The sequence below is a fragment of the Tasmannia lanceolata genome, unplaced genomic scaffold, assembly GCF_043159265.1.
Source record: "Tasmannia lanceolata isolate RefF3 unplaced genomic scaffold, GAP_Taslan_0.1 ptg000019l, whole genome shotgun sequence".
NCBI lineage: Eukaryota > Viridiplantae > Streptophyta > Magnoliopsida > Canellales > Winteraceae > Tasmannia > Tasmannia lanceolata.
Window position 1 is genome coordinate 22,524,213 of NW_027518696.1, and position 23,588 is coordinate 22,547,800.

At 39.6% G+C, this 23,588-nt stretch overlaps 2 protein-coding genes across 3 annotated transcripts in view; both read left to right on the plus strand.

The window, feature by feature from the left end:
* Nucleotides 1-16,580, plus strand: part of P5CR (pyrroline-5- carboxylate (P5C) reductase) — a 29,354-nt gene extending 12,774 nt beyond the window's left edge. Inside the window, exons 4-7 of the mRNA XM_077362606.1 lie at nucleotides 10,920-10,992; nucleotides 14,939-15,059; nucleotides 15,317-15,422; nucleotides 16,123-16,580. Of these exons, the coding sequence (XP_077218721.1) occupies nucleotides 10,920-10,992; nucleotides 14,939-15,059; nucleotides 15,317-15,422; nucleotides 16,123-16,311 (489 nt within the window). The 3' untranslated portion in view covers nucleotides 16,312-16,580. The remainder of the gene's footprint in view (nucleotides 1-10,919; nucleotides 10,993-14,938; nucleotides 15,060-15,316; nucleotides 15,423-16,122) is intronic.
* Nucleotides 16,581-16,829: 249 nt separating this feature from the next.
* Nucleotides 16,830-21,791, plus strand: LOC143852938 (uncharacterized). Of its 2 annotated transcripts, XM_077362605.1 has the most exons (3): nucleotides 16,830-20,387; nucleotides 20,465-21,048; nucleotides 21,127-21,791. In XM_077362605.1, the coding sequence occupies exons 2-3, from the start codon at nucleotides 20,467-20,469 to the stop codon at nucleotides 21,604-21,606; spliced, it is 1,062 nt and encodes a 353-aa protein (XP_077218720.1). In that variant the 5' UTR covers nucleotides 16,830-20,387; nucleotides 20,465-20,466; the 3' UTR covers nucleotides 21,607-21,791. The 2 variants fall into 2 exon arrangements, with proteins under 2 accessions (XP_077218720.1, XP_077218719.1); XM_077362604.1 differs by having other exon boundaries at nucleotides 16,830-21,048.
* The last annotated feature ends 1,797 nt before the right edge of the window (nucleotides 21,792-23,588 follow it).

Genomic DNA, 23,588 nt, shown 5'->3' on the forward strand with positions numbered 1-23,588 from the left:
GAAACGTGGGAAACACGTTTTAGGGGAAACGAGTTTTCCACCTACGAGAAACGTGTTTTAGGGGAAACGGGTTTCCCACTCGCCCAAAGAGTTTTCAGCAACTGGGTACAGGACCCTGACGGACTATTGTGTGGGACGCACATGCTCACTGAGGGTGCTGGGCAGTGCGCCCCTGCGTGGTTTTTGGCACAGTGCCCAGGAAGGAAAATTTAATTTTTGGATTTCCACTAAAGGGTATTTCGGTAAATTTCTTCATTTAGTGACATTGATATAAACCACATATTAGGGTTAGGGTTGAGAGATTTCCTTTGTGTTTTCTTGGCGATGAAGAAGTGTTTTAACCCTAAGAACCGAAAGAGTGAAAAAATCTTCTCCCATGGACGTAGGCATACTGCTGAACCCCGTACATATTGCGTTTCTTGTGTGATTGTATTTCTTTGCATCTTTTCTTTACGTTTGCTGCAAATCGTGTTTGGTCCTTATTCGAGAAGGTATTTCTTAGTTTTTCTACATAAGCTATGAAAACAATCATGTTGGAATCTAATGACAAGGATGAAACTTTTGACAATTCAGACATTGAATTTTTCTCCAGAGAAGACACCAGGTTCTCAACCCGATGCTTTCAACTTTCTGAGTCGAAGCTGCTCGTGAGCATAGAGGACGGGGGGGGAGGGGGTGGTGTGAATGGCAGAGTGATTGAAACTCATCCGAATGCCAAAACTCTTGAATTAGGGGTCAGAAATGAAACAGTTGAGGCAATAAAATGAAATAATGATCTGATTTACAATTTTGAAGAAGAGGCTTATAGAGAGGGTGAATCATCAAGTACTAAGAAGTGGTACGAGTCCCCGTCATATGATGAATACGATTCAGGAGAAACTATGAGTGTAACGACCCGGATTTGGGGCAGGTTTTTAGTCATAATTTTTTTTTTTCAAAATCTCAAAATTCGAATCGCTACCCTAAAAAGGGAAACAACAACTAAACAATTCTATTCCATTAACTGAATGTCTATTACATGATTTATCTCAACTTTAAAAGAAATCCTATCAGTGCTCTCTCCCATCCTAAGTGCCACCTAGACCTGTTCATCGGCAAAGGCTCCTTCACTTTCCTCACCTACAAAGCCTGGAAAATAATCTAAATCAAACAGCAAGCTCATGTGACTGGCTTGGATAATAAAAGTGACAAGAATGAAAATTTGCATTATAAAGGTGTTTCTCATGGCATTCACATGTGATAAGGAAAAGCAATAAGAATTATAAGATTTATTGCTAAGGATAAAGAATATCAATAAGCATGTGAGAATGTCAAGGGAATATAGTAAAGATGGCAAATCATGAAATCATATAAGAGAGCCTCAATCATAAAATAGTACATATAGAGACAGGTATAATGTCATATCGACGAGCTATGTGGGTCATATCTATCTCTTCATAAGTATATACACGGTGGAAATCATTACAAACCCGTCGGTAAGTGGCCACACGTAGCTCTATGGCCTTCTCGTATTATAGCACGAGGAGTAATATTAATAATAAAAAAACACCGTGTATATAGATTATGGCCTAAAAATAAAAAGTCCCGCCACAGAAAATTCTACGGGGATAATCAGTTAATTCAATGACATAGGTGCAAAAAGAATGCGAATAATCATAGGAAATAGAAATATAATTACATAAATCATAATTGTAAATAATATTATTAAAGTCAGTCATCACTTGCCTTGATATTGAAGCCTAGGTAATCGTACGAAGTCCTGACATTGATCTGAAGATGAAGATCCTAAGGTCCAAAATTAATAATTAGCTTGATGTCAGTTTTTTTATTTTTTATTTTCTGTCCTAAGTTAAAGTTATTTACTCTATGCCTATTATTCTCGTATGACATTTTTTTTAATTTATTTGTTCAACTACTCTCTATATAGTCCCAAAAATCATATTTTCCATACCCTAAAATATATATATTTTCATCAAAATACTCTTAAAATCTGCAACTAAATCAGCCCTAATAACTATAAAAATCTGCAACTAATCACGAAATAAAACTATGAAAATCAGCACTTAATGATGCATTAAAACCATAGAAATCTGCACTTATTATGCCCTAAAAACTGAAAAATCGGCACCTATTTACGTGCTTGAATACTCAAAAATCAAAATCAGCACCGATTTAGGGATATAAAACCGTGAAAATCAGCAACTAATTAGGGACATAAAACTGTAAAAATCAACAGTTTTTATGGTACAAAACTCTGTAAAATCAGCAGTTTTCATGCCCTAAAAACTGAGAAAAATATGCATGTAAAGAGAGTTGATAAAACTTTCTTTAAATCACACTTGTGGGTAAAAAACATATATAAACAAACCCTTTAACACTTTAAAATAGATTTAGAAATAGTTTTACATAAGAAAATTAAGATTTCTACATTAAAAACCCTAAAAAGAAAATCAAAAACTCTTTTCTTGATTCAAAAGAAATCAAGATCCATGTGAAATACATTTAAAATCATAATTTGAACAACCAAAAACACTAAAAGCAAAAACACATCAATTTTACACCCAAAAGTCAAAAAATAGGTTTTCGGGAAATTACTCGAAGACGAAAAACCAAGCTTTTCTTCTTCCTTTCTCCTTTCTTCTCTCCTCTTTCTTTCCTTTTCCTTAAATTTTTAGGTGATTAAAACTAACCCTAGATGGGTTTATTTATAAACTTAGCCTAGAGTTTTATTTCAAGAAGGATTCTAATTATTATATTCCTAATTATAATCCAATACTAATTTAAGAAGGGTGGAAATATCAATATTGGGTTTCCTAGCTTATTCTAATATATTATTAGTATTTAGGTTATATTAGGTTACTTTTGCATTATATTTTTTAATTAAAACAGCCTTAAAGTTGCCTAATAAGACAAAACTCGTAAGTATGCTTAGGCCTAATAGAAAAATGGTCATAACTTGCTCAAATCACATCAGAATCGCTAAATCTTGGGTCTGTTGGATAGGTGTTCGAAATACCCATCTATCGAGACCAAAATCATGTCGAACGGACAAGATTTGGTGCCCCAAAAAATAGTGACGAAAATACATTATGACCATCGATTTTTAAGATCGTTTAATCTAATGCGGAATAGGAAATACACAAGAATCTTACAGATTGAGGATCGATCCAATATCTAATTTACATATCCGACGGTTCGAAAACTCAAAATCGCAGATCTAGCCGTTAATCTTTGATCGAAAGATCTACGGCCTAGATTTAATTAGGATTTCTATCTTTATAGGCCCTTGGTGGGACCGGGTCATTACAATGAGACAATGCTGTCTACGATTTATGGGCCAAATAATCCTAGTTGGAGAGAGATTGATGTGGATCGATTCCGAGCGGAAGCCCAAGCTTCAGGTAAAATTTTCTAATGGCTTTCGATTGCCTCAAAGATCTTGAGAGACGACAATCGACAGATGAGTTTTTTCCTGGTTTGATGTGTCAGCTTGAGATGTCACTATTTCCTCTGAGAATTGTTACTTGAAGTTCAGATAATTTCTGAAAGTTCTTTAGTCAACAGATTGATTAACACTCAGGACATGGGAATAACTTGAAATGGAAGGAAGGATTAAAGAACATATAGAGGCAAAACTAGCTAAGAAGTAGCTCAATTACAGAGATTTCTTGACGTTGAGAAAGAACAGGAAACAGAGCTGATTATGCACTTCAAGAATCGAAGTTCTTGATAGAACTAAGTTTTTGAACCACAATTCACTCATAAGAAGACGGATCCTCGAAATGCGAAGAAATTTGAAACAGAAGTGAGTAGAACCAAGGAGAAAAAAGTATCAGCAGTGAGTAGACTCAGGTTAAAAATAGAAGGTGGGTTCCACCCAAGATAGGCAAGCTGATATTGAACTTTGATAAGTTTAAGTTTGGGGAATCCTGGACCAGACTGGAGTTGGAGTTCTCATTAGAGATAGTCAGGGGGTGACATCAATGGCCTATTCGGGTCTGTTGGGGACGACGGATTCAAACAAGGCAGAGATTAGAGCAGTACTTCAATAATTTCGACTCATTAAGCACAACCTCTATGCTAGTCTAATAGTAGAGGGTGACTCCCCCTATGACATAAGGTGGCTCCAAGGGTCTTCCCCTCACCCTTGGGAGATCTGCTCATTGGGTGTATGAGATCAAGGATTGGGTAGCAAGATAATCTATTTCATTTATGCATTTTAGAAGATCCGAAAGCTTAGAAGCTGATAGGCTTGTAAAAGAGGGTGTAGCTAGAGGCTAGAGATTTTTTACCTCCTCAAGTGGATGGTATCCCATGAGTTTTCGGTGTCATTTATGTACCGACCATCTCGGGTGCCACGGTCTTCCCTTTTTTATTTAATATAGGCTCTCAGGTCTTGTGAATGTTCTAGGAGTTTGCTATGTCCGAACTGATTGAGAGAGGGATGGATGTCGTCAGATTTACCTTAGTTCTCGACGATCGAGGTGGGATATCATTTCATGAATTAGTTTTCTCTCAGAGAACATGGAACGACGATTCAAGACAAGAAACAAAATTCTCATGCAAAGAGAAAAGATAGGAACAAAGACATGAAGAAATTTCAGACAAGAATAATAACACTGTTATTCGATCGTTACATGCAAATAATTACAGAAGATTTGTAAATTTAAAGAAGAATGGAAACTCCTATTGATAAGAAGAGGGATAATTGGAGAGCCTTGCTAAAAAGTTCTCTTTTCTAACCTCAAAGGACATAATTCCAGCTACAAGAAACTCTCACAAACAGAGTTTTCTCGGCTCTCTCCTCTTTTCTCCAAAATCTCGGAACTCACTGATATGAGGGCCTCTCTATTTATAAAGGAAGGCAAGTGCCTTGGCCGAATTCCTTGCCATGTTTTTAAATTTCGACCAAAAGTACTATTTCAAAATCCGAATGCGGGTCAAAGCATGGCCAGAGGAAATCCTAGTCAACTAGATACGACGCGGTCACATACTTGGTTGACGTGAATGAGTACTCAGTTGGCATGGTCATAACTTGGGAAAGTCAAATGAGTTTTGATTGACTTTTGTAGGGCAAAACGTGGACTCGGACAAGGACACAGCCAAGGTAAAAGGGAGTCGACTCGGGGGAGTCCACAATGACGCACGGGAGTTTTAAAACTTTGACGAAACCGACATGAAAGGACCGAAATGTTTCCGTTTATATCCCCACCGAAACTAAATCTCAATGGATTTGTTTCACTTCATTATTTCTACCGAAATTACTAAAATTTGACTGAAATTACTGAGATTTGGCTGAAATGATCGAAATGACAAAAAAATGGAAAGATGTTCTGATTTACAGCGTATACAAGTGTTTTTTTCTCAAAACAAAAAAATCCTGCTCTAATCTGCTTTAAATCGAAAAAACCCTGCAAATCAGAGAAACACGTTTATTCTTGCTTTTCAATGGAATGTTTTCTCGAAAACTGTCTCAGAAAATCTTAGAAAGTTTGCAATTTTTTCTATAAAATGTGTTTTCAGATGTAAATGGTAGAAATAGTGATGGTTTGAAATTTCGGCTGAAACATTTTGCTTCGGCTACTACCGAAATGAAATCCACTTGGATTTGAAAATATCAGATTTCCGAAATTTTGGGATTTCGTTAATGTTTCGATTGAAATATGCTAAACATGCAGCTTTTCCAATAAAAAAAGCAATTTTTTTGTCAAAATGTAGACATTTCTACAGAAATCTTTACAAAAATCAACTCCACTGGCAGAAAAGAGGACAACGGGATTTCTTTAAGATATTACTAAATAAATGGCAAAAAAATAAAAAGAAAAACAGTGGTGAAGAATCTTACCTGAAATTTGGTCGTTATTTTAGAAGATTTTGGCTAAAATTTTGGACCGAAATGTTTCTGCTTTGCCAATGACCCAAATGGAAACCGAAACCGAATTTTAAAACCTTGTTCCTTGTCACCACTTGTCCTTCTTGCTAGCTTATGACCAGCTAGCTCGCTGATGTGGCACACCAAGTGTCACCACAAGATGTGTCAGCAGATGATCAACAGTGGTGGTGTGGTCCCCTCAATCGAAGTGACGATGTGTGGTAGTTGAAGTGTTGTTGTTCCCCAGTCATGTTTCGATAGGGAAGAGCCTGGCTTGTTGTGGTCCCCTCTTGACCCATCATCCCCTTAATACATTGCTTCCATATCACCTCCTTTTTACTATAGCACCCTCACTATAATAACCTCTCATCTAATACAATATTAAAATGATAGCCCCTACTATTACCCTACAATTAACAAGGAATTACAAGATTGCCCTCAGCACAATACTAAAATATTAAAAGAACTACTACTACCTGTACTACATACTTCCATGCACTTTGACCGGGGACCTAGTCCACATCAGATATAGGAGCTTAATGAACCTAAGGATTGGAATTATGCCCAGGTGTTGGGGGAGATCTCAACAGAACAAGATTTGTCGAGGAAAAATGCACTAGAAGGAAGGTGACTACCAAAATGAAGAATTTCAATGAGTTCATCAACCATTGCGACCTGATCTATCATCCGCTGGGAGGTTCAAACTATATTTTGGTTGAATAATTGAGGACACAATTCTTACAAGATTGGACATGTTTTTTATTACATCTGAATTGGATAATCTCTTCATGGGGTTAACATACAGAATTCTCTTTAGAATCACATATGATCACTGGCTTATCTTTATCAATTCTTCTTCTGAGGACTGGCTAGAACCTTTTAGATTTGAAAATATGTGGTTGTCTATCCCTAAATTCAAAGAGAACCTATCAAACCGGTGGAAGGGGGAGACTTACAATGCACGGGTAGGGTTCTGCTTCCTAAAAAAGCTTTAAGGGATCAAGAAGAGAGTCGGATATTGGAATGTTAACTCATTTGGCCCTGTTTGGTTGCCAAAACCGTAGAAGCAGTATAGAATATCAAGCGCCATGTTGCTAATATTGCATTCAAGTTTCATTTGACTCCCCAACAGGTCCTAGACATCATTATTGCTCTTTTGCACACTTGGCGCTCATGCGGCACTATCTCTCTCTTCAGTCTTCACTCTCTTTTTTTGGTAATGACACCCCTGCTTTTTCCACTACTCTCAGAGAGAATTGCCGTGTAACCAAACACTACATGCCACTCTTCCACTATTCTTCTAGACAAAACAAATGCTTGTCTCCTCCCTTTTGACTTCTTATTCTACTACTCTCTGAGCCACCCCCACGCAACTAAACATAGCAATGGGGAACTGAGAAGCAGAAAGGAAGAATTACTTAACTCCATATCTGCTTTTGATTGAGGAAGAGGAGAAATGAACCTTTTGTAATTAGCTGAGATTAGAAAAGCGGGGACTGTAATACCAGTTTTCAGCATAATAAGGCAAGTTTTAGGAGGAAAAATGAAATTTGGTGGCTATTATTTGAAGGTAACCTTACTCTTATTGAAGACAAGGAGTGAATAGAATTGGATATCCTTGAATTTTTCAAGAATCTATATAATAGAGGCGGATGGAAATTGAACTTGAATGGTTTACATTTTACAAAAGTTCAGATGAAAAAATTCCTTCGGTTATAGGATTACCTTCATAAAAGTGGTCCTTGCAAAATTGTCAACATATTTTATTTCTTTGTTCAAAATCCCCATGGAGGTGTCAAAGAGATTAGAAAGACTTCAAATGAACTTCCTATGGGAAGGAAAAGATGAAGGCAAATTGCTAAAACATCCTGTCAAGTGGGAGGAGGTGTCTATAACAAAGAATCAAGGTTGTTTGGGAATTAAAATTATTGTTCTCAGGAACAAGGCTCTCCTTGGCAAGTGGCTTTATAGATTTGGTCTGGAAAAGAATGCTTCACGAAGCATAGTTGGGAGCAAATATGGGGTGGGTCATGGGTGAAAGTGACGGGGGTATAAAAGGCCTTGGAATGGGGTAGTGGGCTGGGGGCGTGGAGATCTATTTGCCAAATGAAAGAGGAACCCATGGGCATGGAGATCTCTTTGCCGAAATTCTTGTTGATTTGATGCATTTGCACATGGATTACTTGATGCATTTACACCATAATTGAAGAAAAAAGTAGAGAGGACATGGGGGGACGAAGTGCAAATGCATTTACACCATGATTGAAGAAAAAAAAGCAAATAAAATAAGAACTTACCAAGTAAAAATGTGAAAACTTGTGTTTCAAAATGCGGATGTGGGTCAAAATGTGGCGAAACAAAACTCTGGGCAACTTGGCACAATGCGGTCAAGTATTCGGTTGATGCGGTCATAACTCGGGAGAGTCAAAGGTGTTTTTATCGACTTTGTAAGGCAAAATGCGGAACGCGGCCAAGGCAAAAGGGAGTCGACTCGGGGGAGTCCACGATGGCACGGGGGAGTTTTAAAACTATGGTGAAAACCCAATGCACTCTAGTCAAAAGTACGACATGTCGACATGGGTTTTGTAATTTACATACTAATGTGGTAGCATTTTGATCGATATGTCTTAAACATTATTGATATCTATACATGTCAACGAAAGATTTTGTTGCGATGGGGACAGAAACAGAAACATGCCCGTCCGTTTCATGTTGGTTTTGGACCGACATTTAGAACAATGGTTCAAAAAATTGCCTCCAATGTTGAGGGGCTCAAGCAGCAGCGGAAACCGCACACGATCACCAGTACAAAGAGCTAAAACTTCTTCCATTTTCAAATCCGATATCCGTAGAGGGCTAATGAATACTCCTCTAGTGTACCTGTTGTGGTTGTGGATGATGCCACCAACTCCATTTGGATTGCGGTTCCCAATACTAGAACAATTGAAGTTGAGCATGAAGGAACATTAGAAGAGGGGTTGGGGGTTTGCGTGTGGTGTCCACCATGAAAGAGCTGTCCCATTGGGTATCCCAAGTATGATGCAAGTCAGAGAACAATATACTCGAGAAGACACAGATCACCTTACTCAATTTGCATGATCTCTAAAACACCCAATTGTTCATGTCTTTCCTGATAGCCCAAAGGATGGCAGCAACACAATTATGGCACAATAACTTTCCCTTAGAGTGCATAGGGAAAAAAATGATCAGGAAGCCACTACCTGATATAGTGAGCGAATAGGCCGGGGTTGAGAATTGGGGGCACGCTTTGATCAGTAAAACCTCTTCCTTCCGTGCTTGCGTGCGGGCTGGGATGCCGCAGACTCGGATGGAGGGAACGTGAGGCAGGGTGATTGATGGCTTTCAAAGAGGCTCTGAAAGGAGTGCAAGGGATGTGTGAACATTAGCTAATGACGTCGAATATAGACCAAAGCACAAAACACCAAACCTGGTCGCAACCTGCAATGAAGCAATAGGTGATCCAATGACTTTGCATCCACCACACACATCAAACAATGATTATTGATGATTTGTCGGTGATGGATTAGATGTTCCACAGTCAAAATCTTATCAAGACACAGAGTCTATCAGAAAGCATGCGCACATGGGGGCAAAGAAATACCGAAGTCTGGTGAAAGGCACCGAGGTCCACCACCCCAAGAGAGGTGGGAGTAGAAAGAACCATTCAAACACACCCCAGTCGAGGTTCATTTCCATACCCGCGCATTTAACTATTTTTTTCCAAAGTGTATCCCTGCTTCTACCTTCCAACATAATCAAAACATCAATTTTCTTAAGCGTGCTGCTATGGAAACCGAGAGTGTGGTCGAGAGTGGAACCAAACAAATTCCTCCACTCCACATAGGCGTTGGAGGGGGAGTTTTGCCATTTTAAGGAAAAGAAAAGCCAAAAAATAAGGAAAGGATTACTACCGTGTGATAAGGCTATTTGTTCGGTTACACTCTCGGTTACCATATCATTATTCTTTTCTTAACTCTGCCATTTTAAGGAAAAGAAAAGCCAAAGAAATAAGGAAATGATTACTAATGTGTGATAAGACTATTTCTTCGGTTACACTCTCAGCTACCATATCATTATTCTTTTCTTAACTCTAGAAAAGATTGGGCATTGCTCTTTTTCCTCCATGTGAGGCATTCCGCCAATGGGGAGGCAGATAGACTAGCGAAAGAGGGTGTTTCTATGGAGAGTTTAGAGCTTTTTTATTTTCTCCCTCCCTAGATTCTGATTTCGACGGTTGTATGTTTCTTTATTTTTTCTTTTTCTGATAGTGAACGAAATTCTAGGGAGAGTTTAGAGCCTTTTTATTTTCTCCCTTCCTAGATTCTGATTTCAACGGTTGTATGTTTCTTTATTTTATTTTTTCTGATAGTCTCCTTTTCGTTGCATCTTGGGAACCCTCTCGGTCTCGTTTTCATTAAGGAAATCTTTTCACCATTCAAACAAAAAAACCTCTAGAATTTCCTAAACTCAAAAGTAGCTTGTGTTGAAACCAGTCTTAAAGCAAGGATCATCATACGTAGTCACTAGATAGCTCATATCAAGACAACCACCCCTTAAATTCAGCAAAAATAGTAAACATTTTAATACTTAAAAACAGAAGTTACTGAAATTTCAGACTGATTGGATGAGCCCTCACTAATCTCAATTTGAATTCATCAAAATGGCCCAAAAGGCCCACTGTTGAATTTTTTCCATCCCCCTTCTCTCGTTGGACCACTTTGGTGATGTTTGGACTTCATCACGTTGTCAGCTTTGTTCAATTATGTCTATGAGACTCAGTATTTTATACACTCATGCATGTAACTCACTCTCTCTCTCTCTCTCTCTCTCTCTCTCTCTCTCTCTCTCCATATATATATATATATGTATTTATTTATCTGTGTGTATGTATGTATGTATTTAAACAAGTTGAATTAGTGAAATTAAAAAATATTTATCGGCACTGTGTTTCTATCACGATGTCCTGTCCTTTTACCTATTGATAGTCATTTCATTGCAAAGAATTTGATTTTGGTATTTCGTGCAGGAATGGGTTGGCCATGGTCGACTAATCAGGGTAATGCCAAATACTCCTTCTGCCATTGGCGAGGCAGCGTCAGGTGACAGTTTCTGTGTTATATATATTTTTTGAAATGGAGTTTCTGTGTTATATCCTCTCTTTGATATTGTTTGTTGCTTCACATTTGTAGTCTTTGGTAACTTCACTTGGCAACTTAATAGAACACTATATTACACTGGCTTTCTTTCGTATTTTACACATTGTTTCGGTAAATTTGTTTTACAAACAGCTTGCTTTGGTTAAGTTAATGTCACCTTTTGTTATTAAATTAATGAATATGCATATTAATTGACTTCTTTTTTCCATATTTTACACGCTTTTTGTTTTGGTAAATTTGTTTTACAAACAACTTGCTTTAGGTTAAGTTAAAACTTCACCATTTGTTATTAAATTAATGAATATGCGTATTAATTGACTTCCAGTTAGGATTCAACTTGGGCCAGGTTGTGTTGGGTTGAAGCCAACCCAGCCCAACCTGAGATAGCATTCCTCGAACCCTAACCCGAGCCTTAGATCAAGGAGGGTCAACCGTAACCCATCCGGCCTCTAAATCTCTCAACCCTAACCCAACCCGTCTAACCCCTTTTTTTCCAAATCGAGTCGGGTTGAGTTAGGTTCTGGTTCGCCCAGGGCAAAAAGCCAAAAACAGAAAAAATACAAAAAAAAGTAGCCCTATGACTTATAAAATGGCAATAAAATTAGAGGAAGGGGACTGGTTCGGGTCGGGTCAGCTTAATATATGATTTATCTTTCATTTTCTTTTGGTAAATTTTTTAGTTTAGCATCTATTTACAAAGAAAGAAGTATGAGAATTCACGGGCTCCATGCAATCCTGAACATCATTCAACAAATTTTGTAGCTTTATGAAAGTACTGAAATGATTCAATTGAAAACAATAAGAAAAGGAAGAGAAGAAGAAAGAATAGTATGGAGGAGAAAGAGAAAGTCAAGAATAGGGAAATAAAGGAAACCACAATAAAATTCCATTAGTCTATATGCCTATTTCAACGGCTTCCTAGTGAAACCTCTCTCTTTCTCTCTCTCAAGGTTCAAATTTCATTTTCAGTATGGATTCTTGGAAATGACGAGAATTTAAGATAAACTTCGTAAAATGCTTGAATAAGCACAAATACACCCAGAAAGCATCACATAAACAAGAAAATCATCAATAATGGTTTAACAAGAACAAACAACTACTTCCATGGGAATGATGAGCATTTAAGATGAAACTTCGTAAAATGCTTGAATAAGCACAAATACACAAGCGCATGTCTAGAATAGTATGGTTCATTTTTTTTTTGAATGGTTGAATAGTAAGGTTCATTATCAACATTGATATAGCGCATGTTTTGAAAGTTCATGGTCATGTCATTTCTTTTACTTTTTAACTTACCATTTTAATGAAATTGAATTAATATTTCCTCGGCATAGGGTTTATTTGTTTATGCGAGTGCTCCTCAAGGAATTAAGCCCCGGACTTTGTTCCCCTCATAAGTCGACACATGTCAGTGGAAATTTAAAACCATGCTCTGTGTGTGCACTTGGAAATTGCATGAGCTTGTGTGTGAAAAACGATATGAATATTGATAGAAAGAATGTGCGAGGCCAAAAATTGACTCAATTTGGTTAAGTTACGACTCTTCAGAGCCACATCAATGAGTTTTTAAATATTGCAAAGAACCCTTCCCCTACTCTTGTAATAATTCTGAACAGGCACCTACCTAAGCCTAAAAATGTGGGCTATGGCAAACACTAGAAATGACTATATCTCCTATCCAAAGGTCATCCTAAACCTAATGTGATCACCTATCCCAATCGTATTTCCACGACAATGGACAGCTTCCGGATTTGAGTTCAATGTGAAGTTGTTGATGCCTCACGTCCAATTGGATCTTACTCAATGGGAGTCGTTGTTGGTGCCGCACTAAGTGGTGGTGGTTTCTTAGAATTGAGAACAACAATGTTATAGGTGGGAAATTTATTACGATTGTAGAGTTTGGGGGCCGGCATAGATTAATAGGCCCAGGATGCTAAGTTTGGCATGTCGAAGAGTTGTCGAGAAGGCTACCTGGGGAGGTATGAACTCATTGCACCTTTGGTTGTTACTCCCAAGGTTTTAAATTTCGGTTTTGATTTCAGTTTCGGTCGGCGCGAAAACGGAAACATTTCGGTTTCGGTGGAAATTTGGTGAAAATCTTGTAAAATCACGGAAACATATGGAAACATATGCAAATTATGAAATTTTAAGATAAAACTTCGGAAAATGCTAGAATAAGCACAAATACATATTTAGAAACCATCGCATAAGCAAGAAAGCCATCCATAATGGCTTAATAACATCGAACACCTAGTGACATTCATTGTCGTGCATGTTTGAATAGTAAAGTCAATAAAGAAGTACAATTTAATGAGTATAAGAAAGTACAATTATAGTCTCCCCTCTAAGGACCCAACTCTATCTCAATACAATATAGAGTTACAATGTATTATTGGTCTCATGCCTATCTGACATCCTATGCATAAGATACAGTTACTTTGTTGTGCAGTTCAATGATGTTGACTACAAAATATCATTCTCTACATTAATGAAATGAAATGCAAATTATAACATCTTTTCCATTTTTGTCGTTCCGACCATTTCAGTAAATTTCAGGGAAGTAATGACATGGAAGGAATTCATGTAGATTTCGTTTCGGTGGGTGGAAATGGAAACATTTCGGTCATTTCAGGGAAATTTGAAAATTTAAAACAATGGTTACTCCTGAGGTGACTAGGTTGTGCTTAAGCCTCAAGTTATATATACTGGTAAATCATGGGCCATGGAGTAGGCTTCGACATGTTGGGCTGGGCCGGGCCATTATTGCGTAACTGTTCTTGGAGGTGTGCATATGTGGTGGGCCATGAGTTGCTAAGAAGGTGCTCAAATCTCTATGGTTGTAGCGGGCTACGAAGCTTTGTGTTGGCCTGGTTTGGCCGGTTAGCACTCACCCCAGTGCTTTCAGAGGTATCTTGTGGCAGGATCCCTTGAGGTTGTGGTGTAGCTCGTGGCATAGGATGTGGCGCTCAATTCATCAACGATTATGCAATGGCAACGCTACACACCCTGTACCTATACCCTTCTGAGAGGGTAACCTTTTTTTGGGTCATGTTGCTATTGATCATTTTGTTCACATATATTTGTGTTCGGTACATGTCCCATTAATCATTTTTTGTACGTTGTGTCAAAAGTCAAAACCTAGTATCCCATGCTTCAACTTTAGTAGGAAAGCAAAGCTTTGTCTTCTCAAGTTTGTTTCTCTACGAGATTGGGATGGCAAATACTGCCAAATCGATGCTGTCATCTCCCTATTGGAAAAAAGCAGGGAGATTGCTGTTATGCATGATGGCTGCTAGCAATAAAATGGGTAGTTTTTCTCTATATATGATTTGTGGACACGGACACGAGTGTCGCATGTCGACACGGACACGGACACGGAATGTCGGACACGGCAAACCTCTAAAATTTAGAAACGGGGACACGGCTAAAATAGAAAGTATATATATGATACAACAACAAATATTAGTTAAAGAAGAGCTAAACAAGAGTTTGTAATAAAAGAATAGTTAATAATAAAGAGGTAAACGCAATATGTAGTAATAAAAATTATACACTTGACACGACACAAAAACGTGTCCACACACCCACATTAAGTTTAACACATATAGTAGTATATTTAAAAGTGTCCAAAGGAGTGTCGACACGGTTGGACACGTGTGTCGTGTCGGCCACGGCAGGACACGTGTGTCGGCAATAAATTCAAAGTGTCAGCCAAATCATAGAAAGTGAAATTATTTGAGTTAATATTGTTGTTGTGTATTATTTTCTTTATTATATTGTAATGAGAAGTTTTGTAATGAACGGACTTGTAACTTATACGTAGTATCTTGGTGTTCTGAGCTGATGGTTATGAATTCTGTGGGCCTCTGATATACTTGCATTTGTTTAGTTATGAGCTTGGGAGAAATGGCAACAAAAGAAGATCAAGAACTCATAGCTAGTCTATTCGGAGCAATCGGAAAGATATGGATAGCAGATGAAAAATGTTTTGATGCAGTCACTGGCTTGAGGTATGTGGTAGTGCTATAATGGAGATTCCGGACTTAGAAAAATGTAGTATTCGAAGCTTTAACAAAGAGCAATGCATTTCTTTATATATTCTTATTACTTACACAAGAAAAAGTGTGATGGATTCCGTCCTTGTGTAAACGTAACATTTTATTATTATTCCTTTAAGGCCATAGTTCGAAGAATTTGATAGATTTCTTTTGCTTATTTCTTAGTTTTATTTGTCATACTAAGTGGATCCATTATCTTCAATTTCCAGTGGTAGTGGCCCGGCATACATATATATTGCAATAGAGGCCATGGCCGACGGTGGAGTAGCTGCGGGTCTTCCCCGAAATCTTGCATTGTCTCTAGCTTCTCAGACAGTAAGTGAATCTTACTGCGTGGAATCCTTGCTTAGTAATCTTAAGCTTGTAACCATTATACCTCCAACTTTCAATTTCTTTTCTGAGAGACGAAATTCCCACTCTAAATCCATCTTTAAGACCCCTCTTATGTGTTTCCTGTTTTTTCTTTTGTGCAAAACATGCTTCTGTAAATCTAGGAAAATGCTCTAACCTTCGAATGATTCTTTTCAGCCTTTCCTTACTATTGCATAGCAGAAGTCTTGAGAGAAATTCTTATTCGTGATTCAGATTATTTTCTTTTCCATGTCATAATCTTGTGTTCAATTTCAAACTCAAATCATTCTCTGGAATGGTCATATCAACTGAGAAATTGTGAGAACTGATATCTTCCATCCTTCCCATAATATTTGGTAATTTTCATCTTGTATAATATTTATCTGAAATTTTTTTAATGACCTCATCTCAAATTACTTTTATGAGTAATTGCTGCATTTGTTATTCATGAAATTTGAATTTCAACTCATTATTTTATTTCCGTTTTGTTAACTAATTAAGGCTTAGTCATTTGATGTCTTAATTTTATTTTATTGTTGAGTTGAGAGTTAAACTGCAAGGACGCGTTTCTTAAATATAGACTCTGAATGATATTTGCAAACCTCATTCCTGTACATCACAATTCCCCTTGAGTTACCAAATTTAGTTTATCTTTTCTCTGCAGGTTTTAGGGGCAGCAAGTATGGTTATTAATACGGGAAAGCATCCAGGTCAGCTCAAAGATGCTGTTACATCACCTGCAGGAACTACCATTGCTGGTATTCATGAGTTGGAGAAGGGCGGATTTCGTGCATCTCTCATCAATGCTGTCATTGCTGCTTCAAATCGGAGCCAAGAACTTTCAGGGAGTTAAAGTGCATTCGGATTGCCAGAATCAGGTGCTAGAATAGATTATGCATTTGGGTTGCCAGAATCAGGATCTAGAATTGATTCTGGCATTTAGTTCAGAAAATTAACGAATCAAGGGGCAGAAATGACATCCGGGCAGAAGTAAAGGGTTAGAAAATGGTGGATTCTGTTTCGTGCCCCAAGAGGTGGTAATCTGATTCCACCCTGGTCGGAATGAACTTTTTATTGGAATTTTTTTAATTAATTTTTTTTTTAATTTTAATTTTGTTTGCATTCTGTTTTTGGTGGAATCACTGCAATCCAAACGCTGCTTAAATATGAAATTATGCAGTGGTGGCTGCTATTTTTACAATTAAAATATAGAGCAGGTAAAAGAGAGGTGGGCCCTCTTTTTGCTATGATCCAACCCATTCATTGTTGATCAACATAGATAGGCCATTTACCAAAAATTATCCATCGAACAATTCTAATCACTATTGCTGTGGGGTAAGAAAGGAATGGGTTGGAAAGTTAAAAAAGCCGATGATACTTAAATCTTATTGGATGGTTAGTGATGATGCCGAAATCCGCTTTACACGATTTAGTAGTAATGGAGTTATTCCTATAAGTAACTTGCACTCACAGAAAGATATTAGTAGCATCGGAATTATGATACTTCAATATTTAAGCTAGAAATCGGAATCATAGATGAATTGAAGGGAAGGAGATGAAGTTCAGAAGTATTACCAACGAAGAAAGGTGGGAGATGATTTGACTGAACCTGGTCTTCCCAGGTTGCCTACGTACCCCTTTATTGAGGATCAAGTCTAACGTAGTTCCATTATGAATGTGAGGGTCTCATTTTATAAAGAATAGAGTCCCATGATGATTAGAATCTTATTGTTTTAGGAGTTTTTCCTTATTAGTTGACTTTCTCGGGAGATAAGTTCATATCTACTTTTAATAGATATCCTATTTCCCTATATCAGTAAGTTACTAACAATGGGACTCCTATGTTTGGAAAATCACCGTCTTAGAGCATATTGCCTCTCTGAGGGACGGTTCTCAATTATGGACGTTGCTATTTATAAGGAGAGGATAAGGTATCATTCCCTCATCCCATAGGTCGGTTTCTAATTACTCGGAAGTACCACGTGTCTTCATCGATGGTAGGTGTTGATTTTACCCCTAACATATTGCCCTCCACTTCTTTGAGCCATGCTTGGGTCGAGTAAGTAGTTAGGAGATTTTCTTCTGTGTAAGGAGTTTATTCAGTACCAATAGTCTCATGAACTTACTTTTGTAGCGGCTAGCCCGAGTTCCAATACTCGGTAGTTTTTTCCCCAAAATGAAACCGATTCTCATACATGCAATTACTTCTGATTTCATCATTCCTCGTTGTCTATCATGGGAAACTGTCAAATCACTCTTGGTATTCGTAACGGCGGCTCTTCTCATAATGACGTGACGGGAGAGGGTCTCTTCATCATGGGCGTCGTTTCTTGGGGTCGACGGCAGCGTGGCACGTGGCCGGGAGGTGGGAAAAAACTCAAGGGACGCTTTATAGCGTTCAATTCCTTTTTCCCCTCCTTTCCACTTCAGTTTTTCCTGAGATCTCCATTCGCACGATCTTTTTACAGTGACCCATATCTTTTTCTTGTTTTCCTCCCACCTTTCCTTGTTTCTTCCACTGCTATGGCTGAAAACCAGGATGTAGATCTCTCCACCCCTGGGCTTTTCAGAGCCCAAATTGTTGACGTTGATGCCATACCAGAGGTCGAGGTCATGATAATGCCCCCACCGGAGTCACCAATAGAACCAGTGGCAAAGAGGACCAACAGGGCATCTGGAGGAAAAGAGATAATGAAGAATGAGACCGCTGCACCTCCATCTCCTCCAACGCCGGTAGCCAAAAAGATTCCGGAGAGGGTTGAACCTTCTTCTCCTGCCCAATCGGACACCCAATGCGAGATGTCTGACCTAAAGGGGATGAGGTTGTTCGCTCGTAACTACCGGCGCTCGGCAAGGCGGGCCAAGGACCAGAGCATAGCATTCGCTGGCCGGTTCGTGGAACTGGCGTAGGAGGTATGCGACTTGGAGATTAAGGCGGCCCTTCTAGAGGATGAGAACGCGGTGCTACGTCCGCCTCGAGGCTCTATCGGGGAATGCTGGTCCCTTGGGAGCCTCTTCCGCGGCAGAGCATACCGAGTGATGTCGCTCAGTGCCCCTGGATTCCGATCTTATTATTGAGGAGGCAAGAACATTGTTCTTTGCACTTTTCTTAGAATCTGGGGAGGGCTCCTTTTTTGTTGATGGCACGAGCGCGGATGATCTTCACCCTCATTTTGCTGACTACAATGATTTCTTTTGTTTTTTTGTCTTGTTTACTTTTTGTTCTTATGATGCTGACCTCGAAGTCCCCCAAATGTAATCAGTTGAACAGATTAATTGGAATCCTACTTTACTTATATCTGTCACTCGTGTAGTTCCGGTTTCTCTTTGAAATTAGTTCGCACCAATGCACATTCGCTGGGTCATGAATTCATTTGGATTATCTCGTCTCAGCCCGGCAATCCCGTCAATAGGAATATGGGTAGATGCGTGGATCGGTATTCATTTGAGGGTGGCCCACTACCGTTTGTTTGAAGATAACAGTTTTTGCCATTTTTCCCTTGATCGGTACCGAATAAAGAGATCGTGTCCTTTAGCTTTTGACAGTTAATGCCTTGGGAAACATCGCTTTTGGTTATAATGGCAACCACCATTATTTTCGACGCAATGATGGGAGATGTAAGGCGTCACTGCCTAGGGACGTGACACGTGTTTCTTTTTAGAAGGTAACCCTGTTTTTTCCCGCCCAAGGGTTTTACCCCATTTATAAGGCTTTTTTATCCTTTCATTTTTTACCAAAAGCTTTTTTCCCTGTCGATTTTGCTTCAAGGGTGGTGGCAAAGAATAGCAGGACTTTTCTCGCCTCGGAAGGTTCATCTGGTACCTTCATTCCTACAAAAATCCATAAGTTCTTCTCCTCTTTTCTCTGGTATTTCTGCCCTTAAACATGTCTGATGCTTCAGACTCACAAAAGCCTTCGGGGAGTGTAGGGCATATGGAGAACTCGGAGTCTACTCATAAAGTAGATTCAAATAAGAACCTTAGGGATGAGGCCAGTGCTAGTGACCCACCGGCTCCGGCAAAGTCTTATAAGAAGAGAAAACCCACTACGAAGGAGAGGGCCCCAAATTGTCTAAGAGGATCAAAACTGATTCGATGGCCACCAGTGATGTTTACAAACCTGATGACATTCCTTTGGCTTTGATAATGAAAACACCGTTAGAGGAGCAACACATTTCCCTAGTTAAAGAGTAGGCCGATTTTTTCGAGGCTATGAGAGATATTGGGGAACCCTATAGACCGAAGATAGTCGCAACTCAGGTTTGCACCTTGATAGGGAAGAACGTAGATGATATCCGTGGGAAGTACCTCATTCCTGATGATTATTTTATTCAGATACTCAACTCCACCGAGCGAGCTTGTGAAAGTTCGGTCGCGGGTGAAACGACCTTTTATCTAGAAGCCTTTCGTGGGGGTCTACGATTCCCCGTAGCGGAAGTAATTCCTCAAATCTTCAAGTTTTATGGGATAGCTCCCTCTCAAGTCTTTCCAAACAGTTGGAGAAATTTATTGGCCTACTTGGCCAAAAGCAAACTTTTGAATGCTGATGAATTGGTTGATATCTTCTGTCGGTGTTTTAAACTGATGGATGATGGGGAATGGTTGACCATCACACATCGCCGAAACATAATGATTGGGGCCAAAACCCCTTCTTCAATCAAAGGGTGGAAGAATGAGTTTCTTTTCGTTCGGCCTCCAACGGGCATTGGATGGGATTTTCCCTTTGATTGGAGAAAACCCTTGGCCGACAGATTAAGTGTTTTGTCGAAGCTAGAAGATATGGAAAATAAGATTTTTAGGTCCATCTCGTCGGGCTTTAAGATTGACACCCGGGAGTTCAAAGACCAAGAAAACTTGTAGAATACGGTTTGTGCCGCGAGGTAGTTCACCCCAGAGTTTCCATCAAGGGGGTTGGATCCTCCAAGAGTGGTAATTCTCGTTTCTGCTTCTTATTCATTCGGTTGTGCCCCTGTTGAAGAATCTAACAATTATATTCCTTTATGCAGGAATGGTGTCTCAACAAATAGGTGTTCCCGAGAGGAGAGAAGTCCTTGAAAAAATCCAGGTTCCTGAAAAGAGCAGGGAGTCCGACAAGGATAAAGCTCCTGAGAAAGGTGGAGCTCCTTCGCGACCCACCCCGATGATATCGGCGGCGGCTCTGGAGAGGGCTCGAAAAGCTAGATATGGGGGGCATCAACCCGGTACCGCCCCTCCTTTGACAACTCTTTTTGGAAAGTCGAAAGAACCGTCTGGAGGAGAGAGGCCTGACCCGGGGAAGAAACTCAAAGAGAGCACTTCCGAGGCTCCGACCGATGGAGGTCCTAGCAATCTTCCCCCCTCCTTTACTGTTGATGGGAGTAGGCGAACACAGCTTCTCTTTCATCATGTCGACCTTCCGGAAGGAGACGCCCAAGTTCAAGGAGACCCCTTTATTCCCTCTTGGAAAGTTGGGGACAAGGACTCGGCTATCCATAATCCACGGGTCGGGGTGGAATTGTGTCTGAGCAGCGTGCACCCGAATGATAAGGAAGAGTTACGAAAGTTGAGTGCCGGGGCTTTAAGCCGCTCTTTCCTTCATCAACAAAAGATAGTAAGTATCACTGAGCCTTTCCTCTTTCCTTTTTCTCTTTATACCTGCTCCAACTTATTCCACGCTATCCTTTGTTAGATGAACGACCTCAGTGCCATGGCTTCCAACCGTATTATGGACACTTTAGCGGACAATCTAAAGCTTCGGAATGCGGTTAACGGCATAGAGGGAAAGAAGGGTTCTTTACAAGACAGAGTTGTAGAACTGGAGAAAAAGGAGAAGACCGATGAAGAGGTCATTGCCGCGCTCCAAAAGGACTTGGAGGACACACAGAGGAAACTCAAGGAGTCGGAAGAGGCCGTTAGCGAGCCAGTTCGAGATTGGTCGGTAGTCGAGGTGGAGGCAATCTCCAAATTTAAGGAGAGTGATGATTTTGGCTTTGAAGTAGCGTTCCATGCTCTCGACTTTGAAGTGAGGGGGTTTGAAGAATGCAAGAGGCAAGTCCTGCAAATTATGTCCGATTTTCTGATGGAACGCATTACCGCCCCTAAGACTGATACTGTGGCCACTGACTCTCCGCTCATTGCCGAGTTAAACCCTCCTTCTGCTGATGTTTAAAGTTCTTGTTTTTTATTTTTTTTGGATGCACTTAAAGCGCAAAAACTTGTTTTATTGGTTTGTAATATTTGCCTCATGGTGGGGCATGGACTTTGTGGTGGTGTGCTTTTATTAGCACTTCTTGGTACTTACAAGTACCTTTTATTTATGTTTATATAAATACGATGCACGAGTTCTATTCCTCGCCTCTATAGGGGGAATGAGACTCGCGTTTTTGATTTTATGTACCTCCTGCCTTTCCTCTGTGAGGGGCGGGATTTCTTTTCTTACTCTAGTTATTTCCTCTCTCATTCTTATTTAAAATAAAAAGGGGGAATCCAAGTAAAGAAGTGGCCAGACATTTGGTCCGTGCTTTTTCTTACGAGAAGTGGGCCGGACTTTCGGTCGGGATACACTCTATTGTTCCTTTATAAAGGTAACAATTTTTGAGTATTCCCTTTGTGCTTTGCTTGTCGGTCGTCTTTCTTCGATTGATCAATTCGAAGTCGACTGACCCGCCCTCCTTTATGAGGAGGGAACTCATATCCAGTGATATTTTTAGTGGTATCCGGGATGATCAACCTTGATCGCGCTTTACATATCATCTGGTAGATCCGAAGATCTGGGCATCGGGTCCTCCTGTCTAATGGGTCGGACGAATGTCTCACCCTACTCAACCAGCTTATTTGCTCGGTTGGTGGGCATTAACCTTAAGAGGCTAATTGATGTAATGGCATCGAGTCCTCCTATCTAATGGGTCAGACAAGTGCCTACCCTAATCGATTGGCTTACTTGCTCGGTCGGTGGGTGTCAACCTTGTGAGGTTAACTATGTAGTTTATATTTTTGAAACATAGGTATGCAAGGGCTTTGTCACTACCCCTTTTATAAAGGTTTGACAAGCATTTTACCTTGTTTATTTATTTAATATTTTTCAAGCATGTATAGAAACATATTTAACACATAGAAACATAATAGGAACACTTTTGAAACAAATTTAAACTTTATTTCATTAAGCTAAATTCCTTATTACATCCTTTTAAAAGAACTGTTTCTACTTATTCCTGCATTTGAAGAAAGAAAAACAAAATAACAAAAACTAATAAAAGAAAAACCAACTAGACTTACTGATAGAATTTCCTTAGGTTTTGCATATGCCATGTCCTGGGGATCAGTGTGCCATTTAGATTTTCCAATTGGTAGGCTCCTGGGCGTAAAATCCTTATAACTCGGTAGGGCCCTTCCCATGAGGGGGCGAGTTTTTCGGCATTCCTTGGGTCTGAAACCTCTACCCTTCGGAGTACCAAATCTCCTTCCTTAAGAGCTCTTTCTTTCATCCGATGGTTATAGTACCGAGTGACCCTTTGCTGGTATGTAACGACTCTGATTCGAGGTTTCTCCCTGGTCTCTTCAACGAGGTCCAAACTGCTCGTCATGAGTTCGTCGTTCATTTGTTCATTGTAGTTTTCGACCTTGGAGAGGGGATGGTTATCTCGACTGGAATAATTGCTTCGACACCAAATGCTAGGTTGAATGGGGATTCACCCGTTGCGGTGCGTGGAGTAGTTTGGTAGGCCCATAGGACACTCGGTAACTCTGACGCCCAAGTGTTTTTTGCGTCTTCAACTCTCTTTTCAAAACTTTGAAGGAGAATTCGGTTGGTTACCTCGACTTGTCCATTTGCTTGTGGATGTCCAACCGAAGTAAATCTTTGTTCGATCATGAGTCTTTCACAAAAATTCCTGAATTGTTCATTAGCAAACTGGGGCCCATTGTCGGTAACCAATACTCTTGGTATTCCATATCTGCATATAATGTCGTGGTAGAAAAAGGTTTCTGTCAACTTAGAGGTGGCCTTTTTTACTACTCTGACCTCTACCCATTTGGTGAAATAGTCTATCGCGACATATAGCATCGTATGCCCGCCGACTGATGGTGGAAAATGACCTAATAGATCCATTCCCCACATCGCAAAGGGGATTGGGCTGGAGATAGGGGAGTATT